Source organism: Marmota flaviventris, chromosome 19 (genome assembly GCF_047511675.1).
Source record: "Marmota flaviventris isolate mMarFla1 chromosome 19, mMarFla1.hap1, whole genome shotgun sequence".
NCBI classification, from domain to species: Eukaryota; Metazoa; Chordata; class Mammalia; order Rodentia; family Sciuridae; genus Marmota; species Marmota flaviventris.
In genome coordinates, this window is record NC_092516.1 from 20,998,173 (window position 1) to 21,022,934 (window position 24,762).

The 24,762-nt window shown below is 49.3% G+C and overlaps 1 protein-coding gene across 3 annotated transcripts; it reads right to left on the reverse strand.

Moving 5' to 3' along the window:
* Positions 1–1,050: 1,050 nt before the first annotated feature.
* LOC114084049 (major vault protein) lies at positions 1,051–24,443 on the reverse strand. 3 transcript variants are annotated; one of them, XM_071605673.1, is made up of 16 exons: positions 24,346–24,405; positions 23,448–23,600; positions 15,122–15,266; positions 14,781–14,976; positions 13,171–13,294; positions 12,921–13,052; positions 11,471–11,565; positions 10,947–11,183; positions 9,360–9,641; positions 8,103–8,347; positions 7,831–8,028; positions 6,342–6,728; positions 5,153–5,269; positions 4,870–4,996; positions 3,994–4,182; positions 1,051–3,606 (listed from the first exon to the last, which is right to left on the reverse strand). In XM_071605673.1, exons 3-16 carry the CDS (start codon positions 15,244–15,246, stop codon positions 3,388–3,390), a joined length of 2,673 nt encoding a protein of 890 aa, XP_071461774.1. In that variant the 5' UTR covers positions 15,247–15,266; positions 23,448–23,600; positions 24,346–24,405; the 3' UTR covers positions 1,051–3,387. The 3 variants fall into 3 exon arrangements, with proteins under 3 accessions (XP_071461774.1, XP_071461772.1, XP_071461773.1); XM_071605671.1 differs by lacking the exon at positions 23,448–23,600 and having other exon boundaries at positions 24,346–24,443; XM_071605672.1 differs by lacking the exon at positions 23,448–23,600 and having other exon boundaries at positions 24,314–24,411.
* Positions 24,444–24,762: the final 319 nt, after the last annotated feature.

Sequence of the window (24,762 nt, forward strand, 5' to 3'; positions counted from 1 at the left end):
CGAAGAAGAATGAAGAAGACCCAGCTGAAAAGCTGATCTCATGGGAAGACGTGAAAAAGCTGACAACACACGCTTCACGAATGATTCGACTCCTAGGGAGAAATAAGACCCCATTGATGATGGTAGCCCTGCTGGACTGAAGGTAAAAGGGAGTCGAGCAGACACTTACTGGACATATTTCCCAGGTCCACCCTTAGTACACCCAGGTGTGTGGACTGGAGAATTTATTCCAGTGTTTACTAATGACACTCGTATTACTCCTAATCATGTGACTAGATTTAATTATTCTGGCTACACTGCCCAATTAACTGTGTTGGTCCCACGATAAACATGCTGTCTCAGAATATCATTTGAGGAAAAGACAGCAATTGGGAGACTTAGACTGATCGTACTATTGATGGAGACTTAAAACCTTATACTAGATCAGTGATCAAAATGGGAATTTCCCATAACAAACCAGTCATTTCTGCAAAACCTTCACAAATTCCTCATTGTCCTAATAGTTCTACAATATAAATTGGCACCTTTCCTAGATGGATAGATTGTGTAAATACCTTTCCAGTGCAACATACGGTGTCTAAAGATACTGGGTATATTTTAGATTGGTCTCCAAAAATTGATAAAAGACAATTGCGAAAAAGTTCTGCTATGACACCTACAGGATTTGTTAGCAATATTTTGACCTACAGTTGCTGAGAGCCACGGCTGAGTCTGTATGGCCCCTGGCATTTTGCCAACAGTATTGATTGACAGGCGAGGCATTACTATCCGCCTCTGCCGCAACTTTTGAGTTCTCGCACTATTTTGGAGTTCTCGCGGGGATTTCCGGGGATTCCCCGAGAGTTCCCATTGGTTGGGGAAGTGCAGGAGGAGGGATTTCCGGGAGAGATATTTCCGGCTGGGGGTTCCTGGACAAGCCTCATGGCGTTCAGGACGATTCCCCGGGAGCTGTGTGAAGTGTTTTCCTGCAGTTTAAAAATAAAGTTTGTTCCTGCTTCAGTGGCTAGTGATTTGTGCCCAGCCAGACTGCGGCATACAGTGAGAGTGGTATTCAAAAGGATGTTTGGCACTTTATTGCTGCCTCAGAATTCTTACATTTTACAGACAAGCCTTTACAGAAATTTGTTGGCAAGAGCTGTAAGGAAGGTTCTTGCTATGGCTTACAAGCTGTGTCCAATCTCTTTACATTTTAATCATTGGAAATGTAAAAGTTAAATGGATAGATGACAGATATATTGTAACATGTAACAAATGTAACCTACCCAATTATATTACTAGATATAATAGAGGAAAAGGAGTGCTGGTACTTCATCAGCCCTCTTTTGTTTTATTGCCAGCTAATATTTCAGAGCCATGGTACGCTGATGCTGGTTTTCAAGTCTTACAACAAATTCATACTCAGCTAGCAAGACCTAGACATGCCATCGGAATTATAATTGTGGGAGTTATAGCCTTGGTTTCTTTCACTGCATCCACAGTCACAGCTTTGATGACTTTATCTCAAAATATTCAACATGCAAAATTTCTTAATAATTTAGCTCAAAATACTTCCAAGGCTCTGCACAATCAAGTAAATATTGATGAAAGGATTGAGACTAAGTTAAACGCCTTAGAGGCGACTGTTAAAAATATAGGTAATGAACTTTCGGCTTTAAAGAAAGGCTTAAATGCCACGCAAGTTATAAATATGTGTGTGTTACAGCTGCCAAGTACAATGCTTCTCTCTGGGATTGGGAGAAGGTTAAAAACCATTTGTTGGGTATTTGGCAAAATAACAATAATAGCTTGGATCTTTTGGAACTCCATCATTATATCCAAGATATTCAAAATAATAGAGCTGATTTTTCAGATCCTTCTTCTTTAGCTAATCAAATATTAACGGAGTTAAATGGATTTAACCCTGGAAACATTCTTAAACACTCAGAGACAAGGAGTTAGGGGAGGTTTCATATGAATGAATTACTTGGACAGATCACAGATGCTAAGCTGGGTACAACTGAAATGACAAGGGATGGGGGCTCAAAAAGTGGTTGGAGTCAAGGTCACTGAAGCTTTAAGTGGAGGTTCCAGAGGTGGTGTCATTGCTAGTAATGCTAAGCAAGGTGGAGGGATGCCCATGGTCAAGGTTGGCCATGCAGAAAGGAACATACCCACCATGCATAATCTTACTTGCTTCTGTCACTAGTCCCCAGAGGCCCTGGTAATGTACAGCCCTAACACAGCAGCACTTAATATGTGCCAGGTACCAGATGAAGAACCTTAAATTAATTATCCCTGGAGGGAAGAAGTGGGAGACTGTGGGGGGAGGGAGGGGCTGAGTCACTTGCCTATTCCACAGTCAGCTTCACCTTGCTGTGAGCCGAGTAAGTAGTCCCTGGTCTCAGCACGCTCAGACTTGAGTGGAGCCACTGATCCTACAAACGCAATTCAACTTGGAGGTCAGTCCACAGAGGGGAAATAAGAATAAGAATAAGACCTTAGAAAAGAATCATTATATTTGCATCAACCCTTTCCAGTGCTGGCCCACTGCACAGATGGGGAGAGAATAGAGAGGTTGTGCAGCCTTACTCTAGCCACACAGCCCAAGCTTTCCTCTCCCTCCCTAGGATCTTTTAACTTCCTCAGTAGAGATGGGGTGGGCTTGGCACCTACAGCTCGACCTGCCACAAAGAGCTGGTGTGCTTAGACTGACTATGCCTGGATCCTCCCAAATAATGGGCCCTTACTGGTTGTGGGGGAGGTTGGGAAAAGGGAAAAGGGTACCCTTGGTGCTCCTGATTATCCCAGACCAGAAAATAGTTCCTACAACCCTTGGGCATAGTCCTCTTCCTCAGTGCAACATCCCCATCTGAGAAGGGAAAAGTGTACAGGTGCTGGTACTGGCCTGGCACACCTATGGGTGCTGTGGACTGCTGGTATGACCAGCAGGTGGCGCCAAAGGGGAGTTGCCTAAATAGGCTGGGGGGGTGGGCTCCATGGTGGCTGGGGGTAGATTCCAGAACTGCCAGGCCACCCTGGGTTCTTAGAGGCATGAATGGACGGAGAGGTTGCCAGTCCCAGCCATCCCAGAGGGCTTGGCAGGCAGACTGCATTCTCCCACAGGTGACATCATCTTCCTGACCTGGGATCTAGGAAAGTTGACTCCTTAAAGGACAGACAGCTTGCTAAGGCTTTGGGGATCCCATTGTGATCAGGGCAACTTTGGGCTCATCTCTGACTCCGTTTCCTCTCCACTTTACAGATGTGCATAGTCTCTAGTAATTATCTTCCAGATGTCAGGGGTACACTTCCCTCCACCAGTAAGCTCCCTTGTAACCCAGGCTTGAGATTAAATTCTTTCTTTAAGGCCCAGAAATGTCCACTTTATTGGTCAGTTGTGAGTAAGAGCTAAGGCACAATTTGGTTGCCTCCAGCAGTCTGAGGGGCGGGAGGACCCTGAATATGTAAACCATCCTGGGGGCTGAGCCCACTAGCTGCCTTTCGGGCCTGGGGCTGACCATCAGACCCTAGCCCCAGCAGCCCAAAGGCTGTGTTGAAGAGGTTGATGGGAGAGGAGCCATCAGTGATCAAGGTGGATTTCAGACCAAGGGACTGGAGCAGTTTGACCTGGAGGTGAAGAGGAGGAGGGGGAAGGAAAGAAGACAGGGTTAGAAGTTGGTCACTTCTTGCACTTCCAAGTGACCCTCCTGAAACCAACTGATTTGAAGTGTCAGCTCCCCTTCATCCCATCACCCGGCCAGCCTTCCTTGGAAGCATCGGTCACAGACTGACACCCCAGGTATTCACTGTCTCCCCCAAGAGTTCCAGCTCTCTGCTGAGTCTAATACAGTGCCTGATGTTGACACACATGACACTGTGCTCAAGTGACAAATGATAAAAGGACGTCTGCTCACTCCCTCTCCCTGACATTCTAGATGTCATTTCTCTTCTGCCTTCTTAGTTCCAAGGCTGGTCCCAAGCAAACACGCCTCACCAACCTCCCCTAACCCTCACCTGCATCTCTGGCCCGGCCACAGCCAGGTCCCTGATGGTGCTGGGGCCCAGGGCCTCTGTCATCTGCTTGAACTTCTTTGCCTCCACCTCAGCCAGTTGCTGGGCCTTGCTCACTTCCAGCTCCAGCTGAGCCCGGGCATAGACCAGTTCCAGCTCTCGTACTTTCTGGACCCGCTGGAGCTCAGCCTCCTGCAAGGGAAGAAACGTGGCTGGCTTAAGATCATGTGGTCCCTGGGAACTGTCCAGAAAGTCACCCTAGCCAGCGAGCCTGAAGGAACTGAGGCAGAGGGAACACCGCTCTAATCTTTTAGTCAGCAGGGTGTGAATCCTCGCTATGCCACTGCTTAGCTAGTGACGCACAGGTGCTCCTTAATCTGAGCATCAGTGCAGTGGTGCTCATGCCTGTGATCCCAGCTACTTAGGAGGCTGACACAGGAGGATTGCCAGTTTGAGGCCAACCGGGGCCACATAACAAGATCCTGTATGAAAATAAAAAAGGGCTGGGATGTAGCTCAGTGGTAAAACACCCCTGGGTTCAATCTCTGGTACCACAAAAAAAAAAAAAAAAGATAAGACTTACCTCAATGGGATTTCAAGCACAAAATAAGAACATGAATGTAAAGCACATGCTTCACATACTTGGCACAAAGGTGCCAGTGCTTGAGTCCTAATCTGTAAAATGGGTATAATAATCTTTACTTTCAAGGAATGGATTAAATGCATTGCTATAGGGCAAAGGTCTTTGTAAAACACAAAGTACTTGAAGAGGGCTTTATATTAGGGTGCTTGGTATCCTGCTTGGCTTCAGGGACCATAATGAATGGGTCTCTTCCAGGTTCCAAGGCCACACCCTTTCACAAGCAGTCCCCAACTCACCGTCTCAATGGCCAAAGCCTGTGCCTTCAGCTTGGCCTGCAGCACGGAGCCTTCACCCTCAATCCGCGCAGCCTCTGCACGGGACTCGGCTTCGGCCTTGGCAGTCCCGGTGCTCTCTACCGCCATGCTGGAGGGGGAGGCAGAGTCCCATAAGACTCTAAAGAAAGCCCTGACCACTTGGGGCCTTGATTTAGGCCATGCAACATGCTGTTCCATCTCAAACACACCCTGGTGCCCCCACCCACCATTTCCCAAGACCATCCTCCTCTGGTTCTCCACCCACCTCAAAGCTTCAAGCTCCAGGAGTTCTTTGCGAGCTTTTTCAGCTTCTGATTGGTCCAAGATCTTCTGCCTCTCTAGACGGCCTCGGGCTTCTTGTTCTAGTCTCTGGGCCTCGTGCCTGGATGAGATCAGGGACAGGCTGAGATGCTGGCATGGGGCCACAGCTGGATAGGACTGCCAAGGGCAGAGACTGCCAAGCCTTAGGGAGCCAGGACAGACCCTGAACTCAGAGGGCACTGGACACGCACCCCCACTCAAAACAGCGTGCACGCTGTTCGCATCCCCAGGGTGGCTCTAGACCTGGGGAAGGCAGCATGCTCAGGGCCCCTGCTTCACCCAATATCCCCTCCAGTGGTAAAAACAAGTAAGCAAGGGCAATTTCAGATAGAAACAAGCACCTTGGAGATGGTAAAATGGGTGTCTAGGCAAAGAGGGTGCTACTGCAGACATAGGAGAAAGAAAAGGAGGCGACCTTCAGACTGAGATCAAGAGGAGGAGCCTGGTTTGAAAATGCTCTGGAGGAAGCGCTTTCTAGGCAGTGGAACAGGCTGTGCAAAAGGCTGTTGGGCTGGGCGCAGTGGCACACGGCTGTAATCTCAACTGCTCAGGAGGCTGAGGCAGGAGGATCTCGAGTAAAAAACAGCCTCAGCACTGGCGAGGTGCTAAGCAACTCAGGAAGACCCTGTCTCAAAACAAAATCAAAACAGGGCTGGGATGTGGCTCAGTGGTCGAGTGCCTGGGAGTTCAGTCCATAGCACACCTCCCCCAAATAAAAGGTGGGGAAAAGCTGCATATGTGGGGACAAGAAGGAAGTCAGTGAGGCTGGAACATTTCCGTCCCCTAGGGAGGCAGGTTGGGAGTTGGGATGCAGGGAGGCCAGACTTGGAAGCCCTTAGAAAGGAATTCATTTGCGGTGCCAGATGGAACCCAGGGCCTCATGCACGCTAGGCAAGCACTCTACTGCTAATCCGTACCCCCTGCGCCAGTAGAAAGGTGGGAAGCTAAGGGAGTACACGTGACACCTTAGTCACATTTTTAAGTGGGTCACGTTATCCACAGTGTAAAGAGGTCCTCGAGGACAAGGATGCAGCAGGTGGACATAATGGACTCCATGCTACTCACGCCCTGGGAGTATAAGATGCAGACCTCGGAGAGGCATTCTAGGCAGCTGAGCCCCAGGTGTCACTCACTTGGCTGCTGCCTCCTGGGAGTTGGTGGTGATCTCAATGGCCAGCTGGACACTGCGTTGCAGGGCGTCCCGGGTCCTCTGGTCCACAGGCTCCACCGACTGCACATCCACACTGCTGACTACCAGCCCATTTTGGGGGAAGACGGCCTGGTCCCGGGGCTTGGGCAGGCTCATGCCATCAGAGCCCTTGACTTCTGAGGTCTCAAAGCCAAAGACGGCTGTGCGAATGATGCGAGCCGAGTTCTTATGGAAGTCATCGAAGGTGACGGAGGCCACAGTTCCTCGCACCCGGGAGGCGATGGCCTTACAGGCATCCCCCACAAAGTCAGGCACCGAGAAGAGCTTGGCTGCCTCCTGAGGATCATTCCGGTCACTCAATTCAAAGTGCCTATGGACAATGAGGTCCAGAAGAGAAAGCTGTTTTCTTAACCAGGCACAGTGACACAAGCCGGTAATCTCAGTGGCTCAGGAGGCTGAGACAGGAGGATCACACATTCAAAGCCAGCCTCAGCAACTTAGCAAGGCCCTAAGCAACTCAGCAAGATCCTGTCTCTAAATGTCCAAATAAAAAATTAAAAGGGCTGGAGAAGTGGCTCAGTCCCTGCCCCCCCCCCCCAAAAAAAGACTTTCTCTGAGTAGAATTTCAACACTCATCCCCTATAGTGGGCAGGGCCCCTTAGAATAGATAATGCTAACTTTTACCCAGTAAGGTCCCAAGGAACTTACCATGTTTCCATTTAATCTTCTCAGCTACCCTGGTAAGCGGGGATAAACATTCTCCCCATTTTACAGAGGTTAACTCACTCGCTCAAGATCATATAATGTGTGGCAGGAAGGAATTCTGAATCCAGGCAATCTGTCTCTTAATGATTATGCTACAGTGCCCTGGAATATGCCAGAACCATCCACCTCACATGGTATTGGCTACTCTCAGCCAAGAAATGAGAAACACACACTTGGGAGTTGGTAAGCATTAGTTCTGCAAGTAACTTATCTCACCCTAATTCTAAGGGCTGCCATTGGAACTCTTGTCATATACAGGGACTGTTCTAATTCTCTCAGCACCCTGTCAACAGCCCTGTGATGTAGGTGATGCTGTTACACATAGGTAAGCTGAGGAGAGCACCAAGTGGTTTGCACAGGTCCATAGCTAGGGAGAAGCAGAGCTAGGCTGTGGTTTCAGAACAGGTGCTTTGGCCACATGGTCTGCCCACTCCTGCCTGCTGTATCCCATTGATCTTTTAATAACCTTTCACTTGTGTTGTGTTAAATGCATGTTGGGAGTTTCCCTGGGGTAGTGTTCAGCTACTGGTTCCCCATGTCCCAGAATGTGAGTGAGCCCACAACTTCCCTGGATTTACTAATGCCTGGCTTCCCTCTGCACCAGGCATGGAGTCAGGCATTCTGCCCTCATTAGGAGGCATCTCTCTTTCTCAGGGTTCCCCAGGACTGCACCCAGCAGACCCTCACCCAAGACTCCCAGCCCTCACCAGTTGTAGGCGAGCTGCAGCTGCAGTCTGGCATGATCCGCTGTTTCTATGGTGATGACATCTGTAAAGAAGTCAGGTCCCAGCAGCAGACAGAGGGCTCGGCGGGCATGGGGACGTTTGGGCCGCCCCGCCGACAGGGACAACACTGTGAACTGCTCCTCAGGACCCAGGGACACCAGCTCTGGCCCAAAGACCACCCTGAAGGGAGAGCCAGAAGTCAGGTGGGGGGAGAGCCTCCCCTACCACCCCGCAGGCTGGGGCCAGCCGCTCACCGGGCTCTCTTCTCTCTGTAGTCATACACCTGCACGGCTGCGTTGTGAGGGACGCGGTAGCTGACCACACGCGTCTTGTTCCGGGGAGCTGAGGGCTGAAGGGTCTTAGCTGTGTCCTCCTTGCCCCTGTCTGCCAGAGGGTCATGCCTCTTGTTCAACAGCTCCTCCACCCCAGGGGGCAGCTCCTTCTCCCACAGAACTTCATCCTGTGTCAGCATGTAGGTGCTTCCGATCACAGCACGTACCTTGAGAGGTGGGGACAAGCAGAGGTCTTATCAGTGAGGGTTAGAGGGACACCCCTGTCGTCTTGAGCAAAGCTGATCTATCCTGGAGCAGCACAGGGGGTCAGCATGGTCCATACAGCAAAGCTTCATCTGGGCAAGCTACTCGAGCCTTTGCTTTGGGTTCTTCATCTGTAAATGGACATGACAGTGGCCACATTGTGGGGTCAAGGATCTAACTGCTTCATGTGTCCAGTTCAAACAACAACACTTGGCATACAGCAAGTACTTAATATTATTATTCCTGGGATGCTTAGAGGGCATCACAGAGAGATGCAATGCTAGGAAGTACCTCCTCAGATTCTAATGTGTATTTCTAGGTTGGATTCTTAGAAAAAGAGGTTGGAGATGTGGTCCACAGTCAAACCAAGGTTGAAAGTTTTAGGTGAAGCAGCAAAAAGGAAATCTTTCACTAGCATATGGGCATGGGGGAGGAGGGTATTATTGCTCCCAGGTCACACTCCAAGCTAGGACCAGATTTGCAGTGGGGCAGAATCCCCATCCCAGTACCAGGCTCATCCCCGCAGTTTGAGGTTTTGGGTTTTTTTTTTTTTTTTTTGCTACCAGAGATTGAACCCAGGGAGCTCTTTACCCCTAAGCCACATCTCCAGCCCTTTTTAATTTTTGAGACAGGGTCTGACTAAGTTGCTTATAGTCTTGCTAAGTTACTGAGGCTGCCCTCAAACTTGTGATTCTCCTGCCTCAGCCTCCCAAGTTGCTGGGATTACGGGCATGTGCCATCATGCCCGGCTTCAGTTGCAGTTTTGAAGTAAGATATTTTAGACAAAGAAATGGCAAATATTCCATGGAATGCCCTCGAGTCCACCAGCAGCCCACACAGATGCTACTATAGATATTGTGGCGTCCCCTCCCCCATGCCCACCACGCCTCTCTCCAGCAGCATCAGATGCTTGCTCAGAGGAAGTCACCACCATGGTCACATAGCAGTGACAGCCGCCCATCCCTCAGCAGTTACCCTTCCAGTCTTGACGTCCTGCACATAGATGCCCTCATTCTCGTCCAGAGGGATGGCCTGCCGCTCCTCCACCACCTCCACCTTGGCAGATGGCACATACTCCAGGGGCCCTCGGATGAGCCAGCGGTCCCCTGCCTGGTGGGAGACCTTCTCCTCCTCCTCCCCCTCCTCCAGGGACTGCAGAGCCCTCAGCAGCAGCCCCTGCTGCTCCGACAGCACATACACATCTTGAATGCCTCGCTCCAGCCTCTCCCCTGGCTGCAGGAAAAAAGACTTCTCTCCCTGGTGGCGAGACAGGTGAGGAGAGGGTTAGGAGCAGTTGCCACCCAGGGATACAGGTACCTCCAGTGGCACCTCCCCAGCCCTTTGCTATCCTGGGCTTTTGCTGAGTACAGGAGCCCCAAAGCATGTCCCACCCCCACATTATAATACTGTGATGCACTATCTGGACTGTGAGGCTCTTAAGGCTATAGAATCTCACTTAGTCAAACATGTCTCTGAAAGATTCTGTGAACTGTCACACCTGGATCATTACAAGTTAAACTTTTTTTTTATAGCAGGGATTGCACCCTGGGGTGCTTCATCACTGAGCCACATGCCCAGCCCTTCTTACTTACTTGTTTTGTTTATGTGGTGCTGAGGATCAAACCCAGTGCTTCACATGTGCGAAGTGAGCACTCTACCACTGAGCCACAACTCCAGCCCCCTTTTTATATATATATTTTTTTAATTTTAAGACAAAGTCTTGCTAAGTTGGTGAGACTGACCTCAAACTTGGAATTCTGTTTCAGCTTTCAGAACTGCTGGGATTACAGGCATGCACCACGACCTCACCCAGCTCCAAGTTAAACTGTTTAGAGTTAACCTATTCACAAGAGTTACAAAGCTGGATATGGTGGTGCATGCCTGTAATCTCAGCAATTCAGGAGGCTGAAGCAGGAGGATCACAAATTTCAGGCTAGCCTGGGGCCATTTAAGCAAGATCTTGTTCCAAAATAACAACTAAAAAGGGCTGGAGATAATAGTTCAGGGGTAGAGCGCCCCTGAGTTCAATCCCCAATACCAAAATAATAGATAAATAAAAATAAATAAAACAATGCAATATTCTGGGAACATGGCGGCCTCCTCTGTTTACGCGTTGTCTGGGCTGCATTTACAAGACAGCAGCTGAACCTTTGGGCTTCAATAGCAACCCTGTGCTATAGGCAGAAACTACCTCCTGCACAGCCCTTTAGAGGAAGTGTGCGGTCCCTGGAATCCCCACATAAAGTTCATGGAGCAGGGGAGAAGGGTAAACTGGGATTTGTTTTACACAAGATGACCAAGGTTCCAGAACACAGAAGAGACAGGGTTTCAGGGTCTTCGGGCATGGGGTGGGGGGCAGGATGCAGAACAGGAAGCACGTCCCTGAGGTTCCCTGGAGGCTGCCCGGGTTTCAAATGGGAAGGGTCCTAGGCACACAGAACTAAGTGTGCAAAGGCACCAAGGGTGTTTCTAGATTGTGGAATGAATGGAAGTCAGAAGCCTCCTGTCACTCAAGAGCACTTACCCTCATAGGACAGGCTCTGGGGAAAAGGAGGAACTCACCTTGATGACCCGCTTTTGTCCCAGCTGGTTCTTGCCATCTGGTCCGACGGGGTCAAGGACCACACAGTAGTTTTGGGGGCCCAGTGTGGTGATGGGCACGACTCCTAGTACTTCCTCATGAACATCGGGCACGTGAGCTGCTGTGTCCTGGACTGTCACCAGCCACTCCTCCCCAGTGCGGCGGGTCACTCCACGCAAGTCCTGGAAGTTCTGCCGAGCCCGGAGGTGCAGGGCTGTCTGCAGAAGGAGACGCTGGGTGTTCAGTAAGTCTCCCTCCAACTTCCTCCTACCACTTCCTTGGGGGATTCTGGGAACACCACTGGCCACTAATTCTGCTCCCAGGTCTGAGTGACTTTTTAACCCTTCCAGATAGCCAAGATAGTCCTCAGTTGATGTGACCTCTGGGGGTTTTATAGTGACCCTAGTAATGTCTTCCTTTCACTCTCACATTGTCTGCTGCTATTCTCTGCCACTAGGAGCATTCCCTAGCCCAGGGTCCCTTTTCTCATCCCCAGGCCACAAACCTTTTCCGTAAGGATTACAGCATCCACCAAATCCAGAACCTCCTCGAACACTGCTGGGAGATACGCACCCACAGAGCGGACCAGCCATTCTTCTCCTGGTCAAGGGCAGGAGGTCAAGGTCAGAAGTTATGCAGCCTCCCCCAGATGTCTTTTCCACAGCTTAGATAACAGGACAACAGGACTTCAAAGGTGAAGAGAAGTCACTGCCCCCAGGTTCAAAGGCCTGACAGGAGCCCTTGGACTCATTCCTTTCTCCCTCCAGAATTAAAGGGAAAAAAAAAACTTCTAGAATGCTCAAGGAGTTGCTACGCGAACACTCTGCTATTCCTTCTCTATGCCCCAAAGACTAAGTTTTTCCCTCCCCTAAAATGGGCAGGAAAAGTGCCTCTATTAGCCAGGCACGGAGGTGCACACCTGTAATCCCAGCAGCTCAGGAGGCTAAAATAGGAGGATTGGGAGTTCAAAGCCAGCCTCAGCAAAAGCAAGACACTGAGCAACTCAGTGAGACCCTGTCTCTAAATAAAATACAAAATATGGCTGGGGGTGTGGCTCAGTGGTTGAGTAACCCTGAGTTCAATCCCTGGTACCCTGGTGCCTCTAGTAGAGTTGTGGGTATCCTTTTGTTTCCTGGAGCAGCAAGGACACCCAAGCTACAGCCTTGCCCCATCTGGTCACATATCCTGGGCAAGTCACCGGACCTCTGTGCCTCAGCCTTGCCATATGTAAAATGGAAAAGTAACATCTCAAGATTGTTGGTGGACTCAATAAGCCACAATTTGTAAAGCATTTTGATCCACATCCCGCAATGCACTTGGCTGCATTTGTTCACTGTATTTGAACCTCTGCATTGTTGATCCAGAATCAGATAAGACCTGGCCACTGCCCACAGCTCATGGTGAAGGGTGGGAGAGGGAAAGGCCACACCCATGTGCTTATGATCACAGGATCAGGGCTGGGGCAGAGCCAGTGCTGGACAGCCCTCCACAGTTCTCAAGAAATACCGAGGGCTGGGGATGTGGCTCAAGTGGTAACGTGCTCGCCTGGCATGCGCGTGGCGCTGGGTTCGATCCTCAGCACCACATAAAAATAAAAAATAAAGACGTTATGTCCACTGAGAACTGAAAAATAAATATTTTAAAAATTCTTTCTTTTCTCTCTCATTAAAAAAAAAATACAGAAACACCAGAGTTTTGTAAAAATGAACTCAGTTACTATGCATAGCTATGATGCTCTACTAAAAAAAGGGTGTGTTTTTTCTGGTGCTGGGAATCAAACCCAGGGCCTTGAGCACACAAGGCAAGCACTCTACCGACTGAGCTGTAGCCCATCCCTTAAAAATAAAAGAGAAACCAGGGAAGCACTGCCCTCTGGCTACAAGTGGCTTTCCTGCCTCCCCTGCAAGCAAAGTCCCTCCTGCCCACCCACCATCAGTGTCCCTTGGGGTCCCCACCTGTCACCCTCTCCTTGCCATCCCGGTCCAAGCACTCCTTGCGGGCCCTCAGCCTCAGTGCCTGATTCTGTCTGATGACAGTAGCCTGAATGATCTCCACAACCTCCACCTCCTTCCGGGGGATGTACGTGCCTGAGAAAGGGGAGATGGAACAGAAGCTGAGGATAGAAGAGGTCAGGGCGATGGTGGGAAGGCAAGACCCTGACCCCAACCAAAGACCCTGACCTCTCCCAATGGAGAGTTAACTCACCCGGTCCCTCAAATAGCCATTCGTCTCCTGCTACTATCTTGTATCCATCCTTATCCTCAAAGTCCAGCAGCGCCTTAAGATGCAGGGCAGTGTTGGGCAGGACCACTTGCAGTGGTGTGATGTCCTAGTGGGGGAAGAAGAGGCCATGGGCACTCAGTGCTATGACCTTGAGGGTTAAACCTGATAGTATGAAGGTCAGAACCTATGGCATCAATCTTTATATGTCCCAAAATAAGACCCAGGTGGAATACCCAAGGTAGAGGTGGTCCCAAGGACATCTGATCTGAAGAACTAAAGGATGGAGTAGATCAAGTAGGAGGATACTGTCATTGATGAGCTCAGGAGTTGTTTAGAGCTAATAATCTAAGAGGGATATTAAGTAGAAGGCTTGAGATGTGTTAGAAATATCTGGGAAGCTGAATCAATGAAATTTCCTAGTTTGTTGTTCACCGGTGCTCTCTAGGGATTATATGAAGGTGGGAAGATATAAACCATTATAACATTAACAAGCAAGTTTTAAGCATGGTTTTGCCTCATGGTTATAAGATAGTTATTGGTGTTCCAATCATCACATCTTCTTCAGATAAGAAGGCAAAAAAAGTAGATGCACCTTCTAAAAATTTGTAGAAATGTCTCCACAAACATGAATTCATTTGATATTTGACAATGTTCTGAGAGAGAGAGGAAAGGAAAAAAAAAAAAAAGGATCACAGACATTAGGAGACACGATCAAGGTCACACAGCCAATAAAGAATGGAATCAAGACTTGAATCCTAGGGAATCTTGCCTGCTCTCCTGACTCCAACTAAACTGGCCCTGGGCTGTGGAAGATGGAGTAACCACTCTGCCCTCTGGCCACACACTGGCTAGAGTCTCCCTTTCCTTGTTCACCTCCCATACACAGGATACTCTGGTCATTGTGACTGAGGACACAGCCTCTGTCTTCATGAAGTTTCAGTTGCAGCAGGGAGATAAGGCAGGACTATTCTCCCCAGACTGCAGATGTCAGGGAGGGTGGTTCTGCAGAAACTCACTTGAAGGAGAAGTTTGGGAAAGCCCTTTGAACTGGGGCTTAATGGAGGAATGGGCTCTTTTTTTTTTTTTCTTTTGGTACTGAGAACTGAACCCAGGGGAGTTTTCCCACTGAACCACATCCCCAGTCCTTTTTATATTTTATTTTTATTTTGAGACAGGGTCTCATTAAGTTGCTGAGGGTCTTGCTAAATTGCTGTGGCTGGCTTTGAACTTGCGATCTTCCTGCCTCAATCTTCTGAGTTGCTGGGATATCCAGCTAAGAAGTTAGATGGAAAGGAGAGAGAAGTGAGAGGTGAGAAGAGCCTCAGGAGATAGAGGATGGGTTGGGCTCCATCACGTCCACTTGATGGAGGGGAAGCTCCCCAAGGCTCCAAAGTGGAGACAGGAGAGGAGGGTAGGTTGGGGACACATAGGAGGAAGCAGAGGGCTGGCAAGGCGAGTAGAAGGATGGTGAGTCAATTTTGCCCTGGTGAGAACCAGCAAATGTCCCTCCCAGCCCTTCCCACTGTCCCCTCAGAAGACAGTGCAGAGCCCTAGGACAGGCAGAGTGGGGGATGGGGAAGCAAGCCAAGTACCTTTTCCAGCACTTCCCCTGGGTACAAGGGAAAGGGGTCCTGGGCCAACCGGATCTCTTGGTCAGCGTGGCGAAGCCGTACTTGCCCTGTGACATCGAACAGCACGGAGCCCTGGGCATCCCGGGACACAGGGTTGGTCACTGTGCAGTAGTGGCGTGGGGGGACTGTTACCATGCGCACGGGGGCAAACAGCACCCTGTTAGAAGGCGAGAAGGGGTGTGAAGACTCAGGTCCCCGTTCCCAGAGGAGACAGCAAACAGGAGAAAGCTCCCTGCCACCCAAGTTTGTGAACAGGGCAGAGACCAATGCGCCCTTCTTGGCCCTGAGGGCCCCACACCAACCTCTCATTATCCTGCCGGATGTAGGTCTTTGGCCCGATCTCCACCCGAGACACGTTGCTGTTCTGGTCCAGTACATGGATGTAGTGGTATGGGGGGATGCGGATGATGGACTCTTCAGTTGCCATGGTGACTCCTAAGCACAGGGCTATGACAGACAGATGGGAAGAAGACACAGGATAAGCACAGGGGACCTGGGATGAGGCAGGCCCCAGTCTAAAGATGGCCTATGGGTGGCCCTTCATTTTTCAGCTCAAATGACGTCTCCCATTTCCTGTCCCCACTCCCACATCCCCTTTGTTTTTCCCACCCAGGACACCAGAGCCCATCCACAAAAGGTTAGATCAAAAGGTTCCCCTCTAGGTGCACAGAGTTAGAGCTACCTCCAGCTGGAAGTGTAGATCCGTCTATGGGGACAGCGATGTAGCCTCTCCCAGCACACAGTGGGAAGCAGCCACTCTGCAGGGCGCTCTGGCTCCTCCAGAGGCAGGCAGCTTTTGTTTCAGGGGATCCCAAAGGCCAGGCAACATAAAGTGTTAGCCCGCGGCCAAAGAATATCTGCATGATCTTTTTCTGCCCCCTCCCCTTCCTTGAGCATTATGCAATCCTGGGGTGAACAGGTGAGACGTGATCCACCAGGGAAGGGATCCCTGACCGAATTGATGCTCCCATAGAATCACCCAGATTGGTAACAGCCAGTCATTCTAGTGTTTGCCTCTAGTTCCCTTTCTGGTCTGTTGTCACCCTGTTGTTATGGGATTGGGGAAGGGAAAAGGGGGCAAATAATTTTTGTATTCCACCCACCCCAGGCTACCTGCCTCCATATCTGGGTAGTTTCATCCAGAGGCTGGCCTGTTCAGGAACATCACACACATGACCTAATGCCCATCCCTACATCCGGCATCCCTTGGACTCTGGACATGTTTTTATGAGTCAGCAAAGGAAATCAAGTTTACTATGCAACTCTAAGCCTTGTCCTTAGATTACAGTCAGATTTTTTTCATTCTTCTGTTTGCTTTTTTTTTGGGGGGGTGGATATTGGGGGGTAGGTAATAGACGTGAGCCTTGGGAACATGAGGTTTAGGGGATAATTCTATAAACTGGGTCTATCATGCTAACCCCACATGCTTTCTTTCAAAAAGTAAACTACCCACCTAGCTTAAGAGATGCTACATTCCTCACGAAATACCTGTGATCTGCAGGAAGAATGCTGAACACAGTTACCCTGGGGAAGGGACACTTTTGTGACCCTTACACAGACCAGATCCCTGAACTCAGGGAGATAAGGATAATTCCCCCTAACTGGTTCCAATTACAACCGGTCAGTGTGGGCATAGCTCACTCAAAGTTGCCTCTAGATCTTTAGCAGGTCATTAAAATGTAAAATCTCCCCTCTAAGGGTAAGACCATACAAAGTATGGACATCTGGTGCAATCCTGCCTTCCCTGGGGCCCCCATTAAAATTGGTGGGCGGCAGGGGTATGTCATTGTCCTGAGAGGACCCCCACTCTCTTGAGAGCATGCCCCCTTTTACCTTTTCCTATCCCTTCTAATAAGCTCCTGCTTGTTACTCTGAGCAACGTGTCTGAAATCATACATACAACAGGGCCCTGAATTCCACCCTGATATCACAGAGCAAAGACTCGCCATTCCTGAGATGATCCCAGGAATGGCGAGTCTTTGCTCTCATATCAGGGTCGAATCCAGGGCCCTGTTTGTAAGTACTCTACTGCTGAGCAGCACCCTCAGCCACCACATATTTCTGAAGTCACCACCAAAAGGAGTGGTTCTTCATTTATTCACTCAGGCAGTTTTCCATTTGGGGAACAATGAAAGTAAGATGGTTTTGAGTGGTTTCTCACAGGACAAATAGGCAGAAGCCCAGAAATTACAGAATCAAAACTGGAAGAGAGACCTGAGAGAACAGTTTTACTTGATTTTAGCTGGGCATGGTGGCACATGCCCATAATCCCAATAACTCAGGAGGCTGAGGCAGGCAGATTGCAGTTTGAGGCCAGCCTCAGCAGCACAGTGAGATACTATCTCAAAAAACAGAAAGGACTGGGGTGAAGACCACCCCTGGTTTCAATCCCCAGTATAAAACCAAAATAAGACAAAAGCCCCAAACCAAATCATGAACTTTTACAAGCTCTGAATTCCTGCTTTTCTTAATGCTTTTGAGACCAGCAACACAACATCCACATTTCCAGGTGGGAAAGTTGGCAAGAGCCAAGTAGCAAGTACACCCCTGTTCTTTCTTTTGGTGGTATTGGGAACTGAACCCAGGGTGCTCTACCACTAAGCTACATCCCCAGTTCCCAGTCTTTTTGGGTTTTTTTTGGAAATGCTAAGTCACTGAGGTTTTCTCTCTAATTTGTTGAGGCTGGCCTTGAACTTGTGATTCTCCTGCCTCAGCCTCCCCGAGTTCCTGGATTACAGACTTGCACCAGCATGATTGGCAAGCTGCACCCTTTCAATGAGACACAAACTTTTCTGCTCACCCCAGTCCCCGGCACTTCATATTATCTTATACCTGAGCAGCTGCATGCATATCAGCTCCCTGGCTCCTATTTACAATGCATTAACTCGGGCAAGGGTTGTGGCTCAGAGGTAGAGAGCTCGCCTAGCATGCGTGAGGCACTGGGTTCAATCCTCAGCACCACATACAAAAATAAAATAAAGATATTATGTCCACCTATAACTAAAAATAAATATTTTTTAAAAATCCTTTAACTCAGCATTATCAATAGAACTTTATACAATGATGGAAATATTCTAAATCTGCTGTCTTTAGACTAATCACATGTGACAACTGAATACTTGAAATGTGGCTAATTTTATCTGCTGGGTGTAGTAGTGCATGCCTGTAATCTCAAGGACTCTGGAGATTGAGGCAGGAGGATCCCAAGTTTGAGACCAGTCTCAGGAACTTAGGGAGACCCTAAGCAACTTAGTCAGATCCTGTCTCAAAAAATAAAAGGGGCTGAGGGTGTGGCTCAGTGGTAAAGCATGGGTCTGGCATGTATCAGAGCCCTGGTACTCCCCGGCCATTTTGTTTTTATACTGGGGTTTGAACCCAGGGGTGCTTAACCAATGAGCCACATCCCCAGCCCTTTTTATTTCATTTTTATTTTGAGACAGGGCTTTCCTTGCTAAGTTGCTGAGGCTGGTCTCCAACTTGTAATCCTGTGATTATAGGTGTGTGCCACCATGCCCAGCCCCTCAAATTTTTTAAAATATTAAATAGAAAAATGAGGCTAGCTGATCCTATAATGAACAGTATGGCTTTAAGCAGTTGAGACCCAGATAGAGTCAATGAGTCACTCAGGGCCACAAAACAAGTTAGTGATACTATCAGCATTAGATGGATTTCTGGTCCTTTCTTCCTCAAAAGGTGCAGTGGGACATGAATTCAGACTGCCTGGGGTTACAACTTGTTGCCTGCCTCATCCATTTCCTGCTGGTCTTATCTCCCATTTCTCCCAGCTGGTGGCTTTCCACATCACATGGTGGTTACCCTGCTACTTAATCTTTTCTTTTTTGGTACTGGAAATGTAACCCAGGGGCACTTTACCATTGAGCCCAAATCCCCAACCCATTTTTGCTTTTTATTTTGAGATGGGGTCTCACTAAGTTACTAAGGCTGGCCTCAAACTTGGGATCTTCCTGCCTCAGCCTCCCGAGCTGCTGGGATTACAGGCATGTGCCACTGTGCTGGGCTTCTCATTCTTTTATCTTGTAATTTTGTATGGAATATGACTTTGATACTTTCTCTGGCTCATTTTTACTTGATGTTAATTTCCCTAACTTGTAGGAAGGTGGTTTTTTCAACTTCAGGGCTCTCTTTCCTGTGTTTGGAGAACCAGGGGCTCCATTTTCAATCTCTTGGCCCTGTTCTCCAACGGGCTCTTATTCGAGCCTTCTTTGCTTTCTCTTGCTCGTTCTGCTAGGCTTTGTTTCCATTTTCTAGTTGTTCTACAACATGATCTGGGCCCTACCCTGGAAGGACTCCTTGCAGGAATCCACCAGCTAGCACTGCCTGGACCCTGGACCCTGGATGGTGGCTCTAATCCCTTATTCAATGGGTGACCTTATGTGAGTCCCTTTGACCTCCCTGAACCAGCTTCTTTGCCTACAAAAAGTGGACAGATAATAGCCTCTTATTTCAGCATCCTGAGATTAAGTTTATATACAAAGTGCTCAGAGCAGCTCCAGGTTCTCCTTAAGCACGGAGTATTTTGCTGTGGAGGGACAGTGACCAAGGCCCAATTTCCCTACCCAGCACCACAGGTCCCTTCTCCACCTGGCATTCTGGCCTAACCCACACTTGTTTGCTGACTAGGAAAGTGACAAGTCTTGTGTCACCCCAGCTGCAGGACTAGAGGCATAGCAAAGTAGGGGCTTCTGACAGCCAGGTGAAGCTTTCCCAGGGACTGCTTTGCCAGGATCTCTGCAGGGTGGAATCATGGCCAGGAAACCAGATGGGGCAAGAGGAAGTGCTCCGGCTGTAGGCACGGAGGTGCGGCAGGGTTCTGAGGCCCCACAGGGAAGATTTGAACTCTAGAAGGCCACATAGGCTGGAAGCAGGCTGTGGGAGCAGCCTCGATTGGCTCCTTATTGGGCCATCTCCCCCTCCCCGAGGGCTGAGGCCTCTTCACCATCTGCCACTCCAGCTGGGCCCAGTCAGGGGGGCCAGAGCCTCGCCCAGCTCAGTGACTCAGCGAGAGTCCTCCTCATAGCTGATCATGCTGGGCTCCTGCCTCACTGGGAGAACAAGCCTGGGCTTCAGTACCCTCAGGCCCCCATCTTATCCCTGACCACCTCACCTGCCCTAAAATTGCCTTTCACCTAGACTGCTTGCCAAATTCTCTCAGAGCAGGTCTTGACATTATACTATGCCTGCGATCACATTTGTGACAAGTCTCAGATTTAGACTTTTGTGGCTTACCAGATGACATGCACAACACGTTAGAGCATTTTATATCCAATATATCAGGGCCCTCAAAAGTTAATGGTAGGTTGGGCGCAATGGTGCATGCCTGTAATCCCAAAGGCTCAAGAACCTGAGGCAGGAGGATCATGAGTTCAGGGCCACCCTCAGCACCTTAGCAAGGCCCTAAGCAACTTAGCAAGAACTTAAGTCAAAATAAAAAAATTAAAAAGGGGTGAGGGAGCTGGGGTTGTGGCTCAACAGTAGAGCGCTTGCCTAGCACGAGTGAGGCCCTAGATTCAATCGTCAGCACCACATAAAAATAAATGAATAAAATAAAGTCATTGTGTCCAACTACAACTAAAAAATAAATATAAAAGGGGGGAGGGCCTGGGGATATGGATCAGTGGTTAAGCACCCCCAGGTTCAATCCCTGATACAAAAAAAAAAAGGTCAATGGTGAAGGATGGTGTTGGCTTTTGGAAGGTCTAGATTTCAGGCCTGGCCCTACCTCCCCAGATCTACTCCCCCACCCATCTCCCTTCAGTCCCTTTGAGACCTGTCCCCTAGTTGGCTGGGTGGGGGGTATGGAGAACATGCTCAGCCTGGTCTGACCACAAGTGCCTCAAATGTCATGAGGTTTTCTGAAACAGCCAACATTCACCTGAAGTCTCAGAGACCACTGTTCCCCTAACACAACACAGATAATGGATGTCAGGATGGAGGGGCAGAGAACTAAACAGCCTGTCCTGTCTTCAGCTGAAGCTGGGTTCATCCTCTATTTTTAAAAGGGGCTCCTGGGCTGGGGAGTAGCTCAGTAGTAGAGCACTTGCCTAGCATGTGCAAGGCCTAGGCTTGAATCCCCAGCACTGTGAAGACAAAATAAAACAGAGGGGCTCGTGATCCCAAGCTCCTATCTTTAAAATAATACCAGGCTTCAGCCAAAATTAAAGAGTCCTGAATCCCTACTTATCAGGGGCCTTCAGAATCACCTGGTAGATGCAGTAAATTGGAAACAGCAGATGCCCAAGTTGTGTATGTGGTGTGCAGTGAGCGAGTGGCAGAGCACCAACTAAAAGCTTAATAGTGATGCAGAATCTTGTCCCCATCCCCTAACTGTAGAATCAACCATCATTTTTACAAGATTCTCCGAGGATTTGGGCACACTGCAAAGTATGGGAAGAGCAGGTGCATAGCAGCCACACCCAACCCAGGCTGCACAGGAGAGGTACCTGGAGATCTTCTAAAGCCACCCATTTCTGGGCTGGGGAAGGGTCCAAGCACTGGTTCTAATATATAGTCAGGACTGAGGACGAGTGGGGAAAGTGTCAATCTGGCAGGTTCTGGCATCACCAGCACGATCTTGGGTCACCTACTAGCACCTGAGCCTTGCTCTGCTCAACTGTGAAGTGGGAATAAATGATGCTTCCTGAAGCTGCAAGCATTAATTAGAGAGAAGGAAGTCTGGAATGCATAGTAGAAGCTCAACAAACAGCTAGGAGCAAGAGTGAACCTGAGATCAAATCAGAATGCTCCTGGAGGGCAGGGAATTTCATTTATTCTCCTTCAGCCCTTCCCCTGTCCCAGCTCTAAGCAGCCCCTTTGTCCCCACTCCTGGGGTCTCTATCCAAGTAGGCCTGAAGTTGGAGGTGAGGATGGTCACCCCAGCTCTGGCACTCGATCTCCATCAACCTTAGGTTTAGAAAAGTGTGTGAAGTTCAGTTTAAACAGGAATTTTTTTTTTGGTCAATGGAGTTTGCCTTCATGATTCTGAGTTAAACATTCTATTTTATGAGTCACATGACTCCGAAATTGCAGAGAGCTTGTTTTTCATTTGGTGGTTTCCCGGTTTACCAAAACCATTTCCTGCTTTAGGGGACTATTAATGGGAATTGAAAATGTGTGGCTGAAGTCAAATCATTTTAAAATTTTTTGGTGGCAACGTCTTGGAAGCTTTTCTTCTTAAGAAAACCCTCCCTGAGATCTAACCCACTTTGGGGGAAGTGGAGTAGCTCAGTGGCCTCAAGGGGGGCAGAGCAGTTCTACCAGCCCCAAACCCTACTCCTTTGATCTCCTGGATGCTGCCAATAAAAGCCAATCACTGAAGATAAGGATTGTAATCTAGAAGTGACCCAGAAACCAGGATTCAGACTCTAAGCTAGATCAATATTTTCTTTTTTTGGGGGGTGGGGTGGGGATTGAACCCAGGTATGCTTAACCACTGACCAACATCCCAAACCCTTTTTTATTTTGAGACAATCTCACTAAGTTGCTGAGGCTGGCTTCAAACTTGCCATCCTCCTGCCTCAGCCTCCTGAGTCACTGGGATTATAAGGCTGCACCACCCTGTAATAAACAGCCTGTCCTGAACCCACCTTCAGCTGAAGACAATACTTCCTAAACACCCCCAATCATAGGACTTGGATGCAAAGGGGTCCTGTCTGTCACTCAAGCTGGCCTTGAGCTCCTAGGCTCAAATGATCCTCCTGTCTTAGTTTCCCAAGTAGCAGGAACTACAGGAACATGCCACCATGCCTGGTATCTGGCTGGGATACTTAATCCGTTCATGCCGTTTCCCAGCATGAACCCACTGGGTCAAGGTTTCCAGGAGAGACTCCCCAACTTGTATTTGAGAAAAGTACCCTCACATAATAGCTCTTAACTTCAATCCTGGTACAGGTTAGGTTTGCAGTAAGTTAAGTGCCTTTAATCAACTCATTTTTCCTTCCTAAGAACTTGGAAGTTATGGAACTTGCTCAGGATCACACAGCTCTCAAAGGCTGGAGTCAGAATTCCATCTGGGGCATTGTGACCAGAGGACTCTGGTTTTCCAGGCAGAAGCATGAAGATTTGAATCCTACATTGAGGACTTAAGAGCCTGGGTGCTTCCCAGGAAATAGTGCGAGTGGGGGTTCATAAGTGAGCATTTTCTTGAGTGCAGGCAGGATCAATGCCCACTTCTGCTCCTTCAGAACCTGAGAGAGCAACACCAAACAAGGAGGCCTGAGCACCCCGTTTCCTTAGAGCCCTGAGGTCGTCTCTAGGCTATCCACTCAAGGTTACAGAGAACTGTCCTAACCAAACAGCCCCACCCCAGGGCAGGCCAGGTGCTCTGTGTGCCAAAGGCTGTTCACAAGTGGGAGTTTCCAGGGAGAACCACCAGGCACACACCACAGGACATATCTTTCCCCCATATCCCAGGGGTTTCCCCCAAGCAGAGTACACAGGGGACATGTGTCAACTGCCACCACCACCCCCTCCTCTGCTCTAGAGTAACAGCTCCAAGATCCCCAGAATCACAGGCTGGTGGGTCCAACTGAGCTTTCTATTTTTCACTTCCTCCTCCTCAAGAGAAGAGAGCCTCTCTTACCAACTCCACCTTTTGGAAATCAAGCCCACCTTAAGATCACTCTGGGGCTGGGGATGTGGCTCAAGTGGTAGCGCGCTCGCCTGGCATGCGTGCGGCCCGGGTTCGAGCCTCAGGCCCTGGGTTCGATAGAGGTTTGATCCTCAGCACCACATACAAACAAGGATGTTGTGTCTGCCGAAAAACTAAAAGATAAATATTAAAAAAAAAGATCACTCTGCCCATGATCTGTCCAGTGACTGGCCAAGGCTCACCACTTGCACAGCCCTGCAAAGGCAGTAGGAAAGCCTAACATTTGGCAGTTAAGGAACCTTCAACGGGGACAAATCACATTCTAGGAACTTGAAGGGACAGGCCAGAACCCAGGTCCCTACAGGGTGAAGGATGAGGGCAGCCAAACCAGTCTAGCTCCAAGATAGAGTCTGAATGGACCCTCATATTTGCATGTGTGTGGGGGTGGGGTGGTGAGGGTGGAAGAAACCCAGGCCCTTGTGCATGCTAGGCAAGTGCTCTACCCCAGAGGTACAGCCCCAGTCCCTACCTTTTAAGAGAGTGTGTATGTGGGGGGGCGGGGCGGGGGGTGTCTCACTATGTTGCCTAGGCTGGCCCTGAACTCTGGGACCACAGCTACATACCACTGTGTCTAGTAAGGTCCCCATCTTACTTTGGGAGAGACTTCTTACTGAAGTCAGAGAGAGGCCTGAGATTTGAAGAGTGGGAGTGGTGGCCCTAATCTACCTATACTCCAAAACGCAGCAAACTCCAACAAACAAAACCTCCCAAAGCAGCCTCCTTGCTCCTTTCTTCCCCGGGTTAAGGGAGGTCTTAGCTACCCCAGCAAAAGGCCCAAGAAAGCAGGACAGGGTCAAAGAGAGCCTTGGAAGAGACAGATACCCACCACTGGTTTGGGGGCCAGTGTGATGTACTCACATCTAGAAGCCAGGCTAGCAGCAGCACCCTCAGATCAGGAAACTCTCTCACAGTCCAGGGAGCACTTCCCGGCTGCAGAGGGTAGGGCAGGGCAGGGCAGGGCTGGGCTGGGCTGGACGAGGGAGGTGGGGCAGGGGCGGGGCTTGGATGTTTAAAGGGCCCCTGCCAAGGGGCTCATTTTCTCCTTGGGGCTACTTTGGCTACAGCTGGTGGCACCATAGTTCATTCCACACAGGAATTTCTGCCTTAGAGCCAGCTGGCGGCACTGGAATGAGACTAAGAGGATCAGAAGGCCCGAGATAGGAGGGCAGATGGTGACTGAGTTCTCCTCTACCACATGTGGCTTTCATTGTCCAATCTGGGTGAATAAGATTCTACCTTTCTGCTCAAGTGTGGCCAACTGTTTGGGCTCTAGCT

What these genes read in the sequence shown, in the direction of transcription:
- LOC114084049 (XM_071605671.1), bottom strand. Translation starts at nt 15,246, where the DNA reads ATGGCAACTGAAGAGTCCATCATCCGCATCCCCCCATACCACTACATC. An exon ending in TCCCAGGAGGCAGCAGCCAA is followed by an intron (nt 5,270 to 6,341) that starts GTGAGTGACACC and finishes GATCTCATCCAG; the next exon opens with GCACGAGGCCCAGAGACTAG. An exon ending in AGGCTTTGGCCATTGAGACG is followed by an intron (nt 4,183 to 4,869) that starts GTGAGTTGGGGA and finishes CTTCCCTTGCAG; the next exon opens with GAGGCTGAGCTCCAGCGGGT.